The sequence below is a fragment of the Antechinus flavipes genome, chromosome 1 (genome assembly GCF_016432865.1).
Source record: "Antechinus flavipes isolate AdamAnt ecotype Samford, QLD, Australia chromosome 1, AdamAnt_v2, whole genome shotgun sequence".
Lineage (NCBI taxonomy): Eukaryota > Metazoa > Chordata > Mammalia > Dasyuromorphia > Dasyuridae > Antechinus > Antechinus flavipes.
In genome coordinates, this window is record NC_067398.1 from 725,110,677 (window position 1) to 725,130,503 (window position 19,827).

Genomic DNA, 19,827 nt, shown 5'->3' on the forward strand with positions numbered 1-19,827 from the left:
TTGAAGCATTTATTGATATATTTGTAGCAAAGCACAGCAGATACTAAGAGATTTTTTTCAAAATATCTTTCTGGTCATATCAAACACTTTTTCTTGTCCTTTTTTTCCCTCAAACATTCTTTTTCAACAGTCCAAAAGGTGAGTCTTCACATGGACATCATCAGATAGTCAAATACATGGTCAATATATAATCAGATTTTGTTATATATTTTACAGTCAAAGGTGGCTAAACTATACAGTCAGTTAAAAAAAAGACCCAGAGTTCACTGTAGCTCAGAGCTTGAGTTTCTTTTTACAAAATTCAGACTTAAATTGAAAAAAGTAGGGAAAACCATCAGACCATATAAGTATAATCCAATTATTATCCCTTATGAATATGAAATAGAGGTAATGAGCAAAATTAAGAAATGAGGTCTGGTATATAGAGTGCACATGTGGGTCCCTTTCCCTCCTTTCCAGTTAGCTTTTTTCCCTGTTTTTGCATTTGGCCAATTGTACTTTTCTTTTTCTTTTTTTTTTTTTTTTAAATTTTATTTTATTTAATAATAACTTTGTATTGACAGAATCCATGCCAGGATAATTTTTACACGACATTATCCCTTGCAATCACTTATGTTTCGTTTTTTTCCCCTCCCTCCCTCCTCCCCCCCCCCCCAGGATGGCAAGCAGTCCTAGATATGTTAAATATGTTGCAGTATATCTAGATACAATACATATTTGCAGAACCGAACAGTTCTCTTGTTGCACAGGGAGAATTGGATTCAGAAGGTAAAAATAACTCGGGAAGAAAATCAAAAATGCAAATAATTCACATTCATTTCCCAGTGTTCCTTCTTTGGGTGTAGCTGTTTCTGTCCATCATTTCTCCAATGAAACTCAGTTAAGTCTCTTTGTCAGAGAAATCCACTTCCATCAGAATACATCCTCACACAATATCATTGTCGAAGTGTATAATGATCTCCTGGTTCTGCTCATCTCACTCAGCATCAGTCCATGTAGGTCTCTCCAAGCCTCTCTGTATTCATCCTGCTGGTCATTCCTTACAGAGCAATAATATTCCATAACATTCATATACCACAATTTACCCAGCCATTCTCCAATTGATGGGCATCCTTTCATTTTCCAGCTTCTAGCCACTACAAACAGGGCTGCTGCAAACATTTTGGCACATACAGGTCCCCTTCCCTTTTTTAGTATCTCTTTGGGGTATAAGCCCAATAGAAACACTGCTGGATCAAAGGGTATGCACAGGGCCAATTGTACTTTTCAAGGAATTGTTCTGTTCGATGAATTTTCCCCCCAATTTTGCTACTTCTATTTTTTAATTTTCTTTTTCCATTCTGCCAATTCTATTTTTTAAGGAGTTTCTTTTTTCAGTATTTTTTTTTCCATTTCATCAAGTTTATTTTTTAAGTTGTTTTCTTCAATTTCCAAGATGTTGGCTTTCCCCAAAAAACTTTCATAATTCTCCTGCATAGCTCTCATTTCTTTTCCCATTTTTCTTCTCTTTTAAAATCCTTTTTGAGCTCTTCTAAGAGAGCCTTTTGAGCCTGAGACCAGTGTTAGAAACTTTCCTTCTGAGAATTACCATGTATGTCAGCTGGTAGGGTGGCCCCAGGAGGTAAAAAAGGGGCTTGGCCTCTGAAACAGGAGGTTGTCTTTTACAGGTATTTCCTTGAGAAGTCGAGGGGTGTTGTCCTGTTGCTAGATCTCCACCTAGGATGCAGCTCTAACTCTAGGTGTCTTCCTTCTGCGGACCCACCCACCCAGCACTGAGTGGGCTGGGCATGATGCAGTCCCAGAGGAGAGTGAATATAAATGGCCAGCTTTGCCATAGAAGAAAGAGAAGGATGTGGAGAGAAGTAGAGTGAGGCAGAGATGTAGAGAGATTCAGAGAAGCAGAGACAAAGACACAGAGATATACATACACTTGCTCTTCCTTCCTGCTAATCCCTACTGACACTATCAATAAAGAAAGGCTATTTGGCACTTTTACATTAGTATCATCTTCATGTCTTTCCGGGGAAGATTAGTATGTATGACCCTGGCAATCAGTAACCCCTTGGTGGGAGCTTACTAACCAGTTCACATCTCCCTTTGAGACTTCACCTGTAGGCATTTTGCCCTTGCTGTCCTCTTCTGGGTTTGTGTTCTGAACTTCCCTGTCACCATAGTAGCTTTCTGTAGTCAAAGCTCTTTTTGCTTTTTAATTCATTTTTAAAAGTTGAGCTCTGCTCCTAAAGTACAGGGGAAATTTTCCCAAGCTTCTCTCCCTCCTCCTCTTCCTCCTCTTCTTGTTCCTCCTTTTTTTCTTTCTCCTCCTTCTTCTCCTTTTGTTTTTTGCTTTTGCAGGGGGACAGGGGCCTCTCACTGACTTTTCTCTGTTCTGGGGCTGGCTGTATTGAAGGTTTCCTCATTGTTCTGGGTTGGTTTGGCCTAAGCCTGCCTGTGATACTGGGATTTAGGTATTTACAATTAGCCATCTGTGGTTGCACTGGTGGTCTGCTCTGATGATTCAGTGGCCCTCTGGACTAGGACAGAGGCCTGGGCCTCCCCACACTACAGCTGTGCTGAGCTGCATTCTCCCCTGTCCAATTTAGATAGAGCTTTCCTGAAGTCCTCCCAAGATATTTTAAGCTAGAAAAGTATTACTCTCTGAGTGATTGTGTGTTGTCACTCCAAAATCCCTTCAGAGGCTTGATCTAGCATTGATTCTGAGAGAAGGTGGGGAGAGCTCAGGTGATGTCCTGGCTTCTCTCCAACACATTGACTCCGCCCCCTCAGAACAAGCTGGTTTTCAAAAAGGCAGAGGAAGATCTTGTCAGTTGGTCCCATCCTTAGCTGGCAAATAGAGGGAGAAATGGAAGCAATGGCCTGTTCTAGATGCTTGGGCTCAAAGAGCTCTGCAAACCGAGAATGAAGCTATGAAATTAAAAGAAATGGCCATGAAACTGAAAGATGTTGCTCCTTGGAAGGAAAACTTGACTAGTCTGGACAGCATACTAAAGCAGAGACATCCTTTTGCCAACAAACATCTATGTAGTCAATGTAATATATGATTGTGAGGGTTGGATTGTAAGAAAGCTAAACACCACTGAATTGATGGTTTTGATTTGTGAGACTGGAGAAGATTTTTGAGGGTCTCTTGGACAGCAAGTAGGTTGTTCATTAGAAGATCAAATACTGAAGCTGAAGCTTAAATATATTGGCCATATAAAGAGAAGATGGGACTCACTGGAAAAGACCCTAATGTTGGAAAAGATCAAAGGCAAAAGGAAAATGGGATGACAGAGGATTAGAGGGATAGATAGTATCATAGAAACGGCAAACATGAAGATGGATAGACTTGGAGACTGGAGGATAGAAGATGTGTTATGGTCCATAGGGTCACTGATTGACCGAACAACCATCACAACAAGGAGAACTTTAATTACCCTGGCCTCCACTGGCTGAAAGCCAGATATATTACAATTCATACCTTCTCCAGACTTAGTACTTCTTTCTAATTGACTCTAGATCCCATCAATGGCATATCCTTGAATTCTAGCTTTCCTGCATTTCAGTTTCATTTAACTACTTCATGGATTAACTTTTACAAAAAAAAATTTGCTTCAAAAACCTAACAAGACCTCAGTTTCTAGAAAAGAGAAAATTCAGCTCACTGCTTAGCTCATTTCCTGAATAGGAACTTCCAGCTCCCTGGTTTCTCAGGGTCTTCCCCCTGACCTGACTGCAACATCTGACCTGGAATCCTGCTTCCAAAATCTCTAAGGTCCAGGAATTCCCAGAACGTACCAAGACAAAACCCAAAGCCTGACTCTATAGGGTAAAAGGAAGAAACCCAAGTGTAGCCTTTCCTCCCTGCCTCTGATACATGGGTGAATTAGACTTTCGCATCTCTGAGCACTGAGGGGGGAAAAACATATCTGAGTCTTGTATATCATAAAAGGTTTTTATTATTTTTAAAATTACCTTTTCTATTGACTCATTCAAGGAAATTTAATTTGTGAGGAAAAAACATGTACTATTTAGCTAAATTTAACTGAAACTTCCAATAATTAACTCAACATGATTGAACTGGTTAAGAGTGGGGAAAAAAAGTTTTGTCTCTGGTTTCAGATGATGAACTTTTGTGAGACTAAGTTTTGTATCCGTTCACCAGGTGCCTTTTCCCCCTTATGTTTGGTATGTAAAACCCCTTCTCCCCACTTGCTGCTGTACATTTAAAAGCTATCTCTGTACGGAAATCCTAGCTGCATTTTTCTTCCAGATGGTGTAACTTTAGCTCTGGAAGGATTCTGTATGTTGCTTAGGGAACCCGCGGCTGTGTTTAGAGAACACAATAAATCTGGTTTTAAACCGTCTCGGGCTTGATAAACAGGCTCGGTGGCGGTCCGAATCCGGGAGTCCTCGCGTGGTTCCGTGCCCGGGGGTTTTACGGCACAGCCGCCGGCAGTCGCGGCAGGGAAAGGCCGGCTGCCTTCTCCCAGAAGCACGGCCCCAGTTCCCTTCCACGGTCCCCGCTGTAACGCGCTGCTCTGCCCTCCCGGGGGCGACCACTTTCCCGTACTGTGCCCCGTTCGCTCTCCGGGGTCCTTCCCCGCTCTCGCCGCCCAGACCGCGCCTGCAGCACAGAAACGCGCTGTCCCTTCTCCTTTGCTTTCCAATCCCTTGTGCCCTTGAGGCTTAGGAGAATTCCCTCGAGCATCCATCCATCCCATCGCGGGGCAGCCTCGCCGCCAAGCACCGGCGGTTAGGGCGGAGCTGATCGGTCGTGGAACTGGGGGACGGCCGGGAGCCCCAAGCTCCAAGGTCTTCCTTTTCCTCCGGGACCACGTGCGAGAGCCGGGTCAGGATCCAGAGGGCAGAGCAGAGGGCCGGCCGGGCATGCGCAGACATCGAGCTCCATTGGCGAACTACGTTTCCCAGCTGGCTCTGCAACGTCTAGGAACAGCTGTCACCTCAGCCGGTGGCCATGGAGACAGGACCGGTTTGTAAAATGAAGGGGCGCGCGCAACATCTCTCGGGGATTGGTGGGGAGGGGGAGGCGGGGCCGGAAAGGGCGAGCCCCGGCGGCCCCGGCGGCCCCTTCCGAACTGTCCGGGCTGCCCTGTTGCTGTCCTGAGCTGGCGCGCTCCTTGGTGCCGGCTTCCTCCTGAGCCCGGCTCCTGCCTGACCATCGCGGTGAACGCGCTCGACCAGGTCCCGGATGGGCCTTAGCGCCACGGACATGGACGAGGAGCGCTGACCGGGGCCGCTCGGAGACCCGCCGTGGCTCCCCGGGACCAGGCCGCCTTCCAGCTTAGCCCAGCCCAGCCCAGCCCAGCGGGCTGTGGGTCCGGAGTGCGAATCCTCCCTCTGTGAGCCTGGCCTAGTGTTTCGAGCCCTTGGCCCCCGGGACTGGGTTCTCGACTCCATGCCCGAGCCTTCCGCTCCTGCGGGCCGACCATGGACCCTCGGCCCTGGGCGGGCACTGCCCTAGGGCCCCGCCTGCAGGTGAGGGCGGGGCCAGGATAGGCGTGTCCTCTAGTCAGCGCTTTGCCCCGCCCCTCCAGGTGAGGAGGGGGCGGGGCATCCACCAAGCTCCCCAGCCCCTTGGGCCCTCAGCTCCTGAGACTAGGGGTGTCCCAGTCCCATTTCTAGAATCCTTTCTGAAAATGAAGGTGACCCCCAATTCGGGATGCCCCCGAGGCCCTCTGTGACCTCTTACATAGGATAGGGGCGCTTCCGTGGATCATGCAGAGCAGTCACGAGAGGAGCCCCCCTAATGGGAAGCACCGCCCAGCACCCCCAACACCCCAGCCTCAGATCCTCACCCCGACCCATGGAATGCCCTGCCTCCAGCCCAGCCCCTCCCAGGAGCCCTACTTGCTGGAGCAGGCTGTCCCTGCTTTAGAACTGGGCTGGAGGAGGCTGACCCTGGCGCCCCTTTGTCTTTTTGTCTTCAGCGCTCGCTGGCGCGTGAGTAACCGCTTCTTGGAGGTGTTTGCTCGGCGGCTGCTGCGCAAGAAAATTCTATTCTAGCTTTTCCCTGGAGTTTGTGGGAAACCCGGACCCCATTGTTGGGCTGGCTTTGGAATTATTTCTGACTTGCTTTCTTTACCAGTAAATTCAGCCCGTTAACATTCAGCCTTATCCTTTTAAAATATTTTAACATCATAGAGGCTAGAAGTCAGATATTCCAGAATGTGTTTTCTTTTCTCTCCTTTCACCTCTAGCCTTTTTTAAATGGGAATTTCCTCCCAATAACTTAGCTCTGGTAGTGTTGAAGGTGTCTGCTGGTATTAATTGCTACATTTTGTTTTTATATTTCATTCACTTAGAGGTGCTAGTCTTCCCCATTTTACTCCCCCCCTCCTCCATTTTTAAAGTTTAATAATACTGCCTAACATGTTGATTACAAATAATAGTACATTTTTGTAGTTTATTGCTTAACTGGAAAAATGTTTTAAGTTTGTTTTTTAACTTTGTAAAACTGGTGAATTTGATCTCAGTTTTCTGGCCTTTTGCAGTTTGCTTCCATTTCCATTTATTTCCATTGTTTTTGTTGGGGATGGTGTTCTTTTGCTTTCAGTTCTGAACACACATTTATTTATACCGGCTTCTGTCAGGCATTCTGATAAGCTTAAGAATGAAGACAACATTGAACCCATCTGGCTAGCAAGGGCATGTGAAGGAGGCATAGACAAAATAGTTGCAAGGCTGCTGGGGAGGGGGACTTTTTGACCTGAGCCTGAAAGGAAACTAGGGAGTCTGATCCTTGAAGGTAAAGAGAGTTCATGATCTAAGAATATGGGCGGTGAAGGTAGGAAGTGGAGTATTGCATGTAGGGAACGGAAAGAAAACCAGTCTGGCTGGACTGTAGTGTCCCTGATGGAGAAGAATATGTAACAAAGTTGGAGAGTGAGCTCAGGGAATTGGAGAGCCCAGGGCTTTAAATGCCAGAGAAAAGAGTTTGTATTTCATCTTTCAAATAATGAGACCACTGGAATTTAGGAGTTTGCTTTCAGAAAAAAAATCACTCCACTTAGCTTCAATTCTGAAGGTCTGGAAAACCAATGAGAACTTTATTGCAATAACCCAAAGGGATAGTGCATAATTGTATCAGATAATAGCTCTTTGAATGAAGAGGACAGATGTAAAGGATGCTGTGGAAGGATTTTAGACTATCTGGGCTATGTGGGATAAGTAAGAAATTAAAGGGTGCAGTGGATAGAGCACCAGCCCTGAAGTCAGGAGAACCTGAGTTCAAATTTGATCTCAGATGCTTAACACTTCCTAGCTGTGTGACCCTGAGCAAATCTCCTAAACCCAATTGCCCCAGCTCCCCCCCCCAAAAAAAAGAAACTAAGAATGATCTGAGTTTGAGAACCTGGATGACTAGTATCTTCAAGAGAAATTAGGGAAGTTGGGGGAAAGGGTGGGAGTATTGGAAAAGATGCTGAATTCTGTTCTGGTTGTGTTATTTTAAACACCTTAAGCAATATCCACTTTGAAATGGCCAGTGAACATTTAATGATGTGGAACTGAGCTCAGGGAAGAGGCTGAGGCTATATTTATTGATCTGTCATCATAGAGATAATTACTAAACCCAGACCGGAAAGGATGGTGAGGTCACAGAGATAATAGAGAATGAAAAGGGAAAGAGTCTAAGGTAAGGCTTTAGGATACATCCAGAGTCGGGTTGGGGGAAGGTAAGTGTTGATGATATATTGAAGGAATCCAGAAGGAGGATTGGGAGAAAAGAGAATCAAGAAAAGATCCTGAGAGTTTGGTGTTCAGTGTTAAATGCTATAAAGTGAAGGAAGCCATTATTAAATTTGGTGATTATGAGAGAGATCATTTGTGACTGAAAAGAATGTTTTCAATTGAGAGGAATTGTAGCCCAAAAGTAGAAACAGCTTCTTCTAGTTCTCAATAAAGCCATGTAAGTCTTCTCTTTCAGAATTTTCTAAATTTGTTGTTCTTTACAATGCAGGATACTTTCTCTTCCACCCTTCCTGGAGTCATGTTACTGCTCTGTCATTCCTAAAGGCCACTTTGGTCTGTCACAGATAGAGTAGGGGTCTTGGAATCAGAAAGCATTAGTTCAAATCTGGCCTCAGACACTTGTGAGCTATGATTACTAGCTAGCTGTGATTAATTTTTAAAATTTTTTTACTTATTGGATATAATTTGCTTTCAGCCTTTTACTTAAATCTGTGGTGGTAATTTGGGTATTGTGGACTTTTCTGCCATAATATTTCTTACATAGCACCATTATACCATATATTTTTACATACACATTCTATAAAGGAATCACTGAATGATGGGGTATAATCAAGTTAATAAAATTACTTTTTATGGAAAATAATTTGATTTTTGATAACTTTTTGTTTTAATACCTTATTTTTAAAAGGAAGTTAAGTAAAACCATTTAATTTAGCATTTGTGATTGATAGCAGCTATAAAAAGCTATAAAAGAACCTTTGTTCTCTCATTCCTTATATAAAGGAAAAAAACTTGGTCGGACCTCAGTTATCTGAACCCTGAATTTTTGCTGTTTTGGTTCAGTCTGGTTCAACTTTTTGTGGCCCCATTGGAGTTTTCTTGGCAAAGATACTGAAGTAGTTTGCCATTTGTTTCTTTAGCTCATTTTACAAGTGGAGGGAATTGAGGCAAACAGTTAAGTGACTTGTCCAGAATCCCACAGCTAGTAAGTGTCTGAATGATTGAACTTAGGAAAAGAATTCTTCCTGACTCTAGGGTCCACATTCTATCCACAGAGCCACCTCAAACCCTTGATGACCCCACATTAGCCTATGTTTTTGTCCTGAAGCTGATTGTCTCTTGGAAGTGTATTCATTTATGTCGCGGTGGATATAATATATTTCTTTCTTTTGCTCCTTCTATCACTTCATATAGTTTTTTCCTGGTCCTCTGAAAATTTTTTTATTTATATTTCTTATAGCATAGATTTTTGTATTCATATGTATTCTATAATTTCTTAAGTCATTACCAGTCATTGGTAATCTTTGTCAGCCATTGTTGTAAAGTTGAAAGATTTGCCCCGATATTTTGGTACATCTGGAACCTTTCCTAGATGGCCTTACAGAAAAAAAAAAAAAAAAACAACCCACTCAGTAAATAAATTGCTACATGCTAAATCGTTCCTGAATGAATGAATCAGTTCGCAGCTCCACCAATCATATATTGCCACAAAAACTTTTTCAACTTGGTCATTGAAATTATCTGTTTGAGCTTTAGTGATCACACCACACCTGATTTCTCTAAGAATTCTCCCCCTACCTGTCAAAGATACCTCTATCCACTTTCTGCCAACATGTAATGATATGACCTTTAATGTTTAGATTGTTTATATTTCAAGATATGTTATGAGATGCTAATTATAACTTACCTTTTGTCAAACTGTTTTCCAGTTTACTTATCAGTTTTTGTCAAATAGAGGTCTTGGATTTCTGGAATCTGCAGTAATGTGTTTATTTGTTTCTTATTCTTATTGATCTACTTTGTTCTCCTGATTTATGTTTCTTGGTTTTCACCAATATAAAATAGTTTTGATAACAACAGTTGTGCATATAATGTAGTTTGGGTCCTGGAAGAAGGCATCTCAGCTTTACCCAGATCATATTGGAAGAGCTTCTTATTGAAAGTCCAGCCCTCACAGCTCTTCTGAGCTGTTATGTTAAATCTCTTTTATCTGTTACAAAGAAAGCTACTTTTTATTACATTTATTACATTAAGGAAAAGGCATTCCTATACTTTTTAGTGTTAAACATAAATGAAGTGTTTTCTGCATCTTGATATGTGGTTTTTAATTATCTTTGTTATTAATGTCTTTGTAGTTCCTTCTACTCTATATCCCCAATCCTATTAATAGTATGAATGTACTTAGTATATTATGATGTACTTAGAATGTACAGAGTAAGAATACCTATTTTTTCATCATTTTGAATACCACTCATGTCTGATAGAATAAAAGGTTAGGCATAGTGATTTGTCTTTGTCACCTCATTCCTAATGATATTTCATAATTTTGCATCAAACTTGGTTATTTTGTCTCTCATTTCCTTTCTCTGCTTTATTTTTGTTTGTTTTGCCTATCAGGCAAATGTTTGTAAAGAGTCTGAAATGCCTTTCTCATTTTCACCAGCACTTTATGTACCTATGTGTTCTTTGAATACTTGATAGAATTCATTTATAAAACTTTGTACTTCAGAGGAATACAGCTTTAGGATTTCGCTTATGGATTGCACAGTTTTTTTTTCATCATAATATTTGTCTATTCTGTTCATCTTTCCACCAATCATTTATTCCACTGCATATGTGAAAAGCATCAAGATTCCTTGAAAGTTACACCCCAATGGGTCAGCTAGGCAGCACAAAGGATAGAGCACCAGCCCTGAAGTCGACCTGAGTTCAAATTTGACCTCAGACACTGAACACTTCCTAGCCGTGTGACTCTAGGCAAGTCACTTAACCCCAGTTGCCTCAGCAAAAACAAAAAAGAAGAAAGAAAGAAGGAAGGAAGGAAGGAAGGAGGAAGGAGGAAGGAAAAGAGAGAGGGAGGGAGGGAGGGAGGAAGGAAAAGAGAGAGGGAGAGAGAGAGAAAGAAAGAAAGAAAGAAAGAAAAAGAAAAGAAAAGAAAGTTACACCCCTACCTCCAAAAAAATAAAATTAATGACTTTGTTCTGTGACTCTGGGTTTATGAGCAATCATTAAAGATAAAAAGGGAGGTGAATGCTTACCTGAACTATTTGCCACCATCTTGGCAGATGCCCAGTAGAATCTTGGTAGAATTCTGCCCTGCAAAAAGTGAGGTCCTCCCAATGCACCTTGTTTGCACATGATCTTATGCTGAATGCATCCACATCAAAAATCTTGAAGATCTCCTGAATGAGATCTTCAGTCATGCAAAAGGATTTGACTGAACTCTATGCATAAGAGGGGAAAAAATTTATGAAGAACACCTGTTTAGATGCGATTAGATGAACAGTCCTTAGAAATTGCCCATCAGTTGAGGTATAGATGAATGGGTAGATATTGCAGATGGCGAATGAGCTAAGCACAGAATTGTACAGGAAGGCTGTAGTGGGTTTGGTTGACTTTGGGAAAGGGAGCTGGTTTTTTAGCATCCATACACCTTCAGTGACACATGGCAACAAATCGCGGAATGCTACTGAAGAATTGAAGTTGAGAATGTCTTACAGTACAGTGGAGGCACACATGACAAATGAGAACCAGGATGTCTTCAAAAAATGTGTAACCCCCCAAAAAAGGGAAAGGAGGTTCTTGGAACACCTAGTTCCCCCTCCACATTTCTGTTGGGTAGCAACATTGGTGGAGCCCTCCATCTATGGTTCTGGAACCATATGGTTCTCCCCTGTGCTCCCCTACTAGATTCGTTTTGTTTGTTGTTGTAGTGCCTAAGCTAGGACTTGTTTCTCTGTCCCCTTAATGACTCTTAAACAAGAAAGGTGTTGGAAAGAACCAAATCATCACTCAGCCCATTAAACTTTTCAGAGTTGTTTATTAGGTTTATTTTATTTTCTGGGTTTCCATCCATTGTTCTCCCCTCTGATACGCGGTTGTTGTTTTATTTATTACGTTTATCATTGTTTGGGGGGTAGAACATTGGGCAGGATGGGGGTGTTGGGAGTGTTGGTCATAAATACACAAACATTTTGCTTAAAGTCCCAGTGCCAAAGAAAGGCATTGACAGGGAAGAACCAGAGGCAGGAAGTTAGGTGCAGAAACCACAGTTCAGAAAGACCAAAGGAGACAAAGAATCACTGAAGAACATTTGTTAAATTTGGCAGTTCTGTATGGATTTCCTAAAGAAATCAATAAAGGAAGTATTTTACATGCTCAGAGAGACAAAGTACAGAGTGTATAATCGATCTCTCATTTATCCCGTCCATCAACCTTTTCTCCTTGGACTAATTTAGTGCTTAGGGAGAATGTGGGGAGATTGAGCCACATATCAAGGCTCTTTTTAAAAGACAACAACAAGCAAGCCTTAAATTCTCAGCAGTCTGAGAGGTCAGGTAAGATCTAGGTGGAACAAGAACTAGAATTATGTCTTGCCTCTGAGGTAAGAGTGGAAAGAAAGGCAAATTACAGCAAAACAAGCTGTTCTGCAGGAAGGAGGTCTGTCCCTGAGTTCTGGCTAGTGCTGTGTACTTGAAAAGTTTCGAGGTAAAGTGTGAAGGAAGAGTTTGAAAACCAAGTATCTATAGCAGAGCTGTCATCCAGAATAAAATGTAGGGGTTGGGCAGCTAGATGACCCAGTGGATAGTCAGGAGGACACGAGTTCAAATGTGTCCTCAGACACTTAATACTTACTTGCTACATGACCCTGAGCAAACCATTTAACCCCCCACCCAAAAAATATAATTGCAAAATGTTTGACAAAATAAGTAACAACACTGCACAATATAGCTCATGTTAAGGCATGGTTTTCTAAGTCAGTGTGCGGCCAGAGGCACTGGGCCTGAAATTATGTTTACGATGACCTTTGTCTGAAATCCATCTCAGATACTCCCAGAACAGGTGATCTTGGGCCTCAGTTTCCTCATCTGTAAAATATACTCTCGTTCTTTTCTTCAGTGGATTTTTGTGCCTCTTTTTCCATTTGGCCAATTTTGCTTTTTTAAGGAGTTCTCAAGTGAATTTTTGTATGTAATTTTCCATTGTAATTTCCAGTTCTGCTTTTCAAGACATTCTAATCTTCATTGAATTTTTGTATCTCTCTTACCAATTGGCCTGTTCTGGTTTTTAAGGTGTTGTTTTCTTCAGTATTTTTTGTGCCTTCTTTACCAAGCTTGGTGATACTTTTTTCATGATTTTCTTGCATCACTTTCATTTCTCTTCCCAGTTTTTCTTCCACCTCTCTTATTTGATTTTTTAAAATCCTTTTTGAGCTCTCCCATGGCCTGGGGCCAAATCATAGTTTTTCAAAACTTAGAGGCTTTGGATGTAGGAGTTTTAACTTTGTTGTCTTCTGAGTTTATATTGTGGTCGTCCTTGTCACAATAGTATCTTTCTATAATCAGGAACTTTTTCTGCTGTTTGAAGCTTATTTCTTGACTTTTAATTTAATTTAAATTTAAATTAATTTAATTCTGAAGTGGGGCTCTGCTTTTGGAATGGAGAGGCACCATCTCAAGCTTCAGAATTTTAGTGCAGTTGTTTTCAGAGATAATTCTGAGGACTTTTCAATTCTTCCAAGTCTGTATGATCTAGGGAGAGGTATATTTATGATTCTTGTATTGAGTCACTGGAATTTGTGACCAGAACCCCTGCCCCCCTATAGCTAGCTATAAGCTCTGCTGTGCTAATGCTCCTCCCCACACTGAGACTGAGATCCAGGACTGTGCACCAGACCCATGACTAGGCAGTGCCAGAGTCTTGCCCCTGTTCCAGAGAAGGGCGTCCTGACATCTCTTTCTGGCCACTTACTGTCCATGGACTGAAATCGCTGCCCCAAGGCCTGCTCCTGAATTGCTAGGGCCCAGCCTGTTGTGGACTGTGCTCCTTCTAGAACTTGTTTTGAGGCATTCTTTTAAAGGTGTTTAGATGGATTTGGGGAGCAGCTCAGGCAAGTCTATGCCTTTTCTCTGCCTCCCTGGATCTGTTCCCTGTTTTTTATTTTAGATGAATGATGTGTTTGCATGTTTGTACATGTATAAAAAGGAAGATCCTTTTCCTCCTTTTTTTTCTTGTAAGTCTCATTTGAGGTCCAAGTAGTGCTGTAAGAGGATCAGAGACGAAGCACAGTTTGGGCACATAGACCCAAGCACTTTCCAGAATGGCTAAACTGACTGGCAGCAATACAACAATATGCCCATTTCCTGTAGCCCCTCCAGTATTCACCCTTTTACTTTTCTGTCAATTTTGCCACCCTGATGTGGGAGGTTGAACCATAAGTGTCCCTTTGATTGGTATTTCTCTGTGATTTGAAATATTTTTTCGTGTGGCTTTTGATCATTTGGATTTCCTTCTTTGAAAACTGACCCCTCTCTTTCCCTGTTTCTCATTTAAGATTTAGATTTAGCAGCAATTGTTTTCATCTTTTCTTTTTATTCCCATTATTTAATAGTGTCTGGTGTATAAAAAGCACTTAACAAATGCCTACCCATTGTTCAAATGATTTGTAAAACACTTTGTAAAGTGTTTAGCAAGTGCTTTGTACATAGTAGGCACTTAATCAGTGCTTGTCCACTCAGTCATTGTCTGACTCTAGTACAGTTCATCTGTGCAGCAGTTGCTCAGACAATGGACCTGGAGCACAGCTCAGGCTGCGGGTGTCTTGAGAAACTCTCCTTCACTGACCCTCTCAGGCCTTTAGGAGGATGGAATAAGCACAGATTCATTTTCTGCTTCAGGTTTCAGTGACGTTTAAGGATGTCGCTGTGGAATTCACCCGGACGGAATGGCAGCACTTGGTCCCTTTTCAGAAGGAGCTGTACCGGGATGTGATGCTGGAGACCTACGAGAACCTGGTCTGTCTGGGTAAGGACGGGCTCCTGGGGGATTCAGAACCGACTTTCTAGGGGAGGGGGTTCACATCTGTAATTGTTGGGGCTTGTTTGCAAAGGAAAGCAGCTAGTTTAGTTTGCAAAGGAAAGCCTGGGAGGCTTAGCCCATTTGTGCTCAAGAGATGGGAGTCCAGGGACTTGTTTTGCTTCATACAATTAGAAACTGGCAGCTGAATTGCGTTGCCCTCGAGGTTATACTTTCTTGTTGTTTGTACTCTAAAAACAAAGATCAGATGATATAAGAGGTTCCCATCTCATAACTGGAAATGAATCTTTTTTTCTGACACTAAATCTATTATGTGACTCAATTCCCTCATTAGCTTCCTTCAGAGATCATTTGTAGTGCTGTCCTGAGCTTCACCTGCATTTCCTCCAAAAAGAAGGAATGAGATTAAAGTCGGGGATGGCTCTGCCCCTGATCATTTCTTTGTTCCAACACAGGACTTACAGTTTCCAAGCCAGAGGTGATCTCCCAGTTGGAGCGAAGGGAAGCACCCTGGACGCCAGGAGGGATCCCGAGGAGTAGCTGCCCAGGTGAGTGGTCACTGTAACCAGCCGTTCACTTGGTCATTCTAGGCAGACATTGGTAAACTCTGAACCTAGAGGTCCCCATCGGCTGCCCTTGGGAGCAGCTGGGCTTGCCTGGCCTTGGCTGATGCTGCAGACTCACGGTCATCGACCCCCGGCGTCCTGATGTCTCTCCCCTCCTAATGTCCTTCCAGCGCCAGAGAAGGGCCAGCCGAGCAAGACTAGGGCCTTTCTCCTCCACCTTGTGCCCCTCCCCCAGATGCTCTGCTCTGGTCACTGAACGAGCCGAGGGGGTCCCCGGGATTGTCTCCGCTTCCTTCGGCGCGGGCTGCCACGGCCGACTAATTCATGACCGATGGGCAGCCTGGTGGTGACCAGCCTCTCACCGCCTCTGACCTCCCTGGGGATGGTTGTGATCCTTAGGAAGTTTTCTGTAATGTCAAGCCTCGGTTTGCCTCTTTCCCCAAATACTCATTGCTCCTCCTTACGCCCCTGAGGCCAAACAGAACAGGGCAGTTAAGCTCTCTGATGACCTGATGTTGTCACCAGCCCCAGATCTTCTCTTCCCACTAGACACCCCCACTTCCTTCATCAAGTTGTGTGATGGCAGGAACTTAAGCCCCCGGGACCCCCCAACATCCTGGTTTCCCAGCTCTGGGTGCTTCTTGGCTGAACATGCACACGGACAGCAACTTCCCTGATATCAGAAGATAATTGGGAAATGATCCAGGGCTTTGAGTGGACGCCATCTCAGCACAGTCAGCGTTAAGGAAGCACAGAGCTGAGAAAGGGGAGGTGAAAGTCTCCTTGTATCCAGCCTGACCAGATCACATCGGGGGGTGTGTTCTGTTTGTAGGATTCAGAGGCAAGTCCCTGCCCTAAAGTTTGCAGCATCCATTCGCTTCCTTTTTTGTTCCTTAGATTGGGATAACATTCATGCGACCAAGTGACATCTCTCCCCTTTACCCTGGTCTCAGAAGTCACTGGCAGTGGTTCAGGAATGACCCTGCCGGCCCTTTCTGTCTTTAAGGATGTTCTGTACCTGAGCACTCATCGAGGCAGCCGGAGCCTCTCTTAAGAGCTCCGTGATTGGACATAAGCAGCTACACCCAAAGAACGAACACTGGGAAACAAATGTGAACTATCTGCATTTTAGTTTTTCTTTCCGGGTTATTTATACCTTCTGAATCCAATTCTCCCTATGCAACAAGAGAACTGTTCGGTTCTGCAAACATATATTGTATCTAGGATATACTGCAACATATCCAACATATAAAGGACTGCTTGCCATCTAGGGGAGGGGGTGGAGGGAGGGAGGGGGAAAAAAATCAGAAAAGAAACGAGTGCAAGGAATAATGTTGTCATTATAAAGTAATCATTAAATTTAAAAAAAAAAAAAAAAAGAGCTCCGTGATTAAATATCCCTTCCTTCTGTTCCCTCTCGTTCAGTCCTTTCCAGCGTCAAGGTCATGCTAAGCTGTTTGATCTTTTTCCTGTCCAACTTTGGAATAGTCTTAGCTCCTTCTGGATCTCCTTTTCCCTGAGCTAGTTTGAAACAGGCCCCTGGTTGTTACTCTGTATTTAGCAGCACGCAGGACACCATTTTGTGTCAGTGTCACAGGTCCATGAAAATCAGAGGTAGTCGGACTTCTCTTTACAAACTCTTAATTGGAGTACTCTCTTCTTCTTGCTGTTTCCACTTTTTCTACCCCAACAGTTTGTTCTGCCTTCTTGGTGGGAATCAGTTCCAGAGTAGCATTTCCCTTGATGGGGGAAGCATAAAATTACCAAGATAAGTCAGGACATCACTAGCGCCTTCCTTTCAGCGAGAGTGCTGGCAGAAGCCTCATTACTAGATCGGGCTTTTGCCAGGCTTATGTTCATTTTTAAAATATATAGAATTTTAATTTTTAAATTATTCCAACTTTGAGAAACAGAAACAAACACAAGTATTTCAGAATTCAAAGAAAAAATGTAAAGCTTGCATCAAATACCCCGTATGTTTCTTGACAAAATTAGCAAATAAATTCAAAGTATTAATTTTTCCTTTATTTTTAGGCTCTTTTTTTTCTTTTTTTTATATTTTCTTTTATTTTATAATAATTTTATATTGACAGAATCCATGCCAGGGTAATTTTTTTACATTATCCCTTGCACTCGTTACTGTTCCGATTTTTCCCCTCCCTCCCCGCACCCCCTCCCCTATTTGGCAAGCAGTTCTATATATGTTAGATATGTTGCAGTATATCCTAGATACAATATATGTTTGGAGAACCAAATCGTTCTCTTTTTGCACAGAGAGAATTGGATTCAGAAGGTAAAAATAACTCGGGAAGAAAAACAAAAATGCAAATAGTTCACATTCATTTCCCAGTGTTCTTTCTTTGGATGTAGCTGTTTCTGTCCATCATTTATCAGTTGAAACTGAGTTAGGTCTCTTTGTCAAAGAAATCCACTTCCGTCAGAATACATCTTCATACAGTATCGTTGTTGAGGTATATAATGATCTCCTGGTTCTGCTCATTTCACTTAGCATCAGTTCATGTAAATCTCTCCAAGCCTCTCTGTATTCATCCTGCTGGTCATTCCTTACAGAACAATAATATTCCATAACATTCATATACCACAATTTACTCAGCCATTCTCCAATCGAGGGGCATCCATTCATTTTCCAGTTTCTAGCCACTACAAACAGGGCTGCCACAAACATTTTGCCACATACAGGTCCCTTTCCCTTCTTTAGTATTTCTCAAAGTATTAATTTTAAAGCTATCCCGTGCTTACTTTCTGAATCTTTTTCTGCTCACTCTTATTCCCTCTTTTGGCATCACTTGCAATTCTCACCCTCTCTTCTGACATTCCTCCTCAGTTAAAAACAAAGCACTCGTACCTAGTAACCATAATTAAGTAGAACATCCATTTGTTCATCATATCTGGAATCAGTGTCTGAATTTATACTTCTAGTTCTTTATCTTTGTCTCAGAAGCAGGCTTCTTTACCTGTTTTACATAGTTGTTTTCCTAAATGTCTCTGAATGCGTCCTCTTTCATCTTAAGATTCTTATGGTGTAACATGTACTATTCAACAATAATATACTATAATTTGTCTAACCATTCCTTAGTTGAGGGGTACAATGTTATTTATAGATCTTTGCTATAACAAAAAAAGTGTTTCTGTACATATTTTTCTAAAATAAGTCCTTTCCCTTTTTCTTTGATTTTTTTTAGTAGTATCTCTTGGGCAGAGGCCATGTCAAATTTAGTGACACCTTGAACATATTTCCATATTGCTTTCCATAATGGCTTGGCCACGGTATAATTCCATTGTCATTATATCTGTGAGCCTGTACTCCTGAAGGCTCTTTGTCAATTGTCATTTCCCTTTCTGCCATTCTTATTATGAGGTAGAACCTCAGAGTTGCTTTAATTCATGTTTTCTAGTTCTTTGTTGGAGCGAGTTCTTTGTGATGTTGAACATTTTTTTTGTCTCTTAAGAGATTTTTTTTTCCTTTGGGAAAAGATTCCTCAACAATTTATCTACTGAAATGTAGCTCTTGTTCTCAAAACTTGAATCATTTTCTGGTTTATTAGATATAAGAAGTTTATCTGCAAAGACTTTTTTTTCCTCCAGTTGTTTCCCTTTGTAGTTACTATCAGTGATTTTTTTTTTTTTTGCAAAAACATTTCAGTTTATATGGTCATAATTGTCCATTTTATTTTTTGTATTCCTCAGCATCTGTAGTCACAGGAAATATTTTCTTCCTTATTCCTTTAGTTTGTTTATAATGTCACTTTTTATATCTAATTCCTAAACACTTTGGGGGCTTCTTGTGGTATATGTGAGAGATATTGATCTAAACATGATTTCTACCCAGTTCCTTTCAGGAATTTCTTCTCTTGACATAAATGCCTGCTCATGCTGTTCAACTCTTGTCCATGTTCTCCCAAATGTTCACCACAGAGTGTCATTTGAACATGTTAGAGGCCTTCCTTGCTTTTTCCTAATATCTCAAGGTTACCATTAAAGGTATCTTGCTGTCCATTTGTCATGTCTTGTTATGTAACCTGTGTATGTGTGTGTCTCAGTCCTTGACAAAGACCTTTACTCACTAAAGTACCTTGTTGGGTCTATGTCATAGCCTAATTGCATATGCCTTTTCATTACCTTCAGGGTGATATTGGTTTCTGCTTCTTCACAGCTACTTCTAATATCCACTTAAAAATACTAGGAAATTGTTACCTTTGCAGCTTCCTCAGAGCAATCCCACTTCCCTCCTTTTTAAGTCAATGCCAACCTCATTATTTTCTCTGCTGTCTATCCCCAATGTAGATACTGTTCAGCAAGCTTTCTGGGACAGTTTCAAGATATACAATGACATCTGGATGATAGACATTGTTTATGCTCTCGATGTTTTTTTACAAGGTGGATGGGCCAAACTCTTGAGATTTACATAGATTTCTTTATGGTCATCAGCATTGTCAGGAGGCTTTGATGTAATGTGTAAATGAAGTATCTGGAGGACATTAAATAATTAGAGAATTCTAAAAAATATCTGAAAATGAGTAAATCCCAAGATATATAGAGGACCTACATAACGCAAAAAAATTTGAATGTGGTGCTAGGTGAATAGAATACCAGCAAGTCAGGAGGACCTGAGTTCAAATCTGGTCTCAGACACTTAATACTTCCTAGCTGTGTGGCCCTAGACAAGTCACTTAACCCCAATTGCCTCAGGAAAAAAAAAAAAGAAAGAAAGAAA

At 41.9% G+C, this 19,827-nt stretch overlaps 2 protein-coding genes across 2 annotated transcripts in view; both read left to right on the forward strand.

The window, feature by feature from the left end:
- Positions 1-19,827, forward strand: part of LOC127545840 (zinc finger protein 420-like) — a 55,116-nt gene that overhangs the window by 25,490 nt on the left and 9,799 nt on the right. The window lies entirely within an intron of this gene.
- Positions 647-17,090, forward strand: LOC127545845 (KRAB domain-containing protein 5-like). Its single transcript, XM_051973339.1, has 4 exons — positions 647-5,496; positions 14,388-14,514; positions 14,982-15,074; positions 15,990-17,090. Exons 1-4 carry the CDS (start codon positions 5,449-5,451, stop codon positions 16,016-16,018), a joined length of 297 nt encoding a protein of 98 aa, XP_051829299.1. The 5' UTR covers positions 647-5,448; the 3' UTR covers positions 16,019-17,090.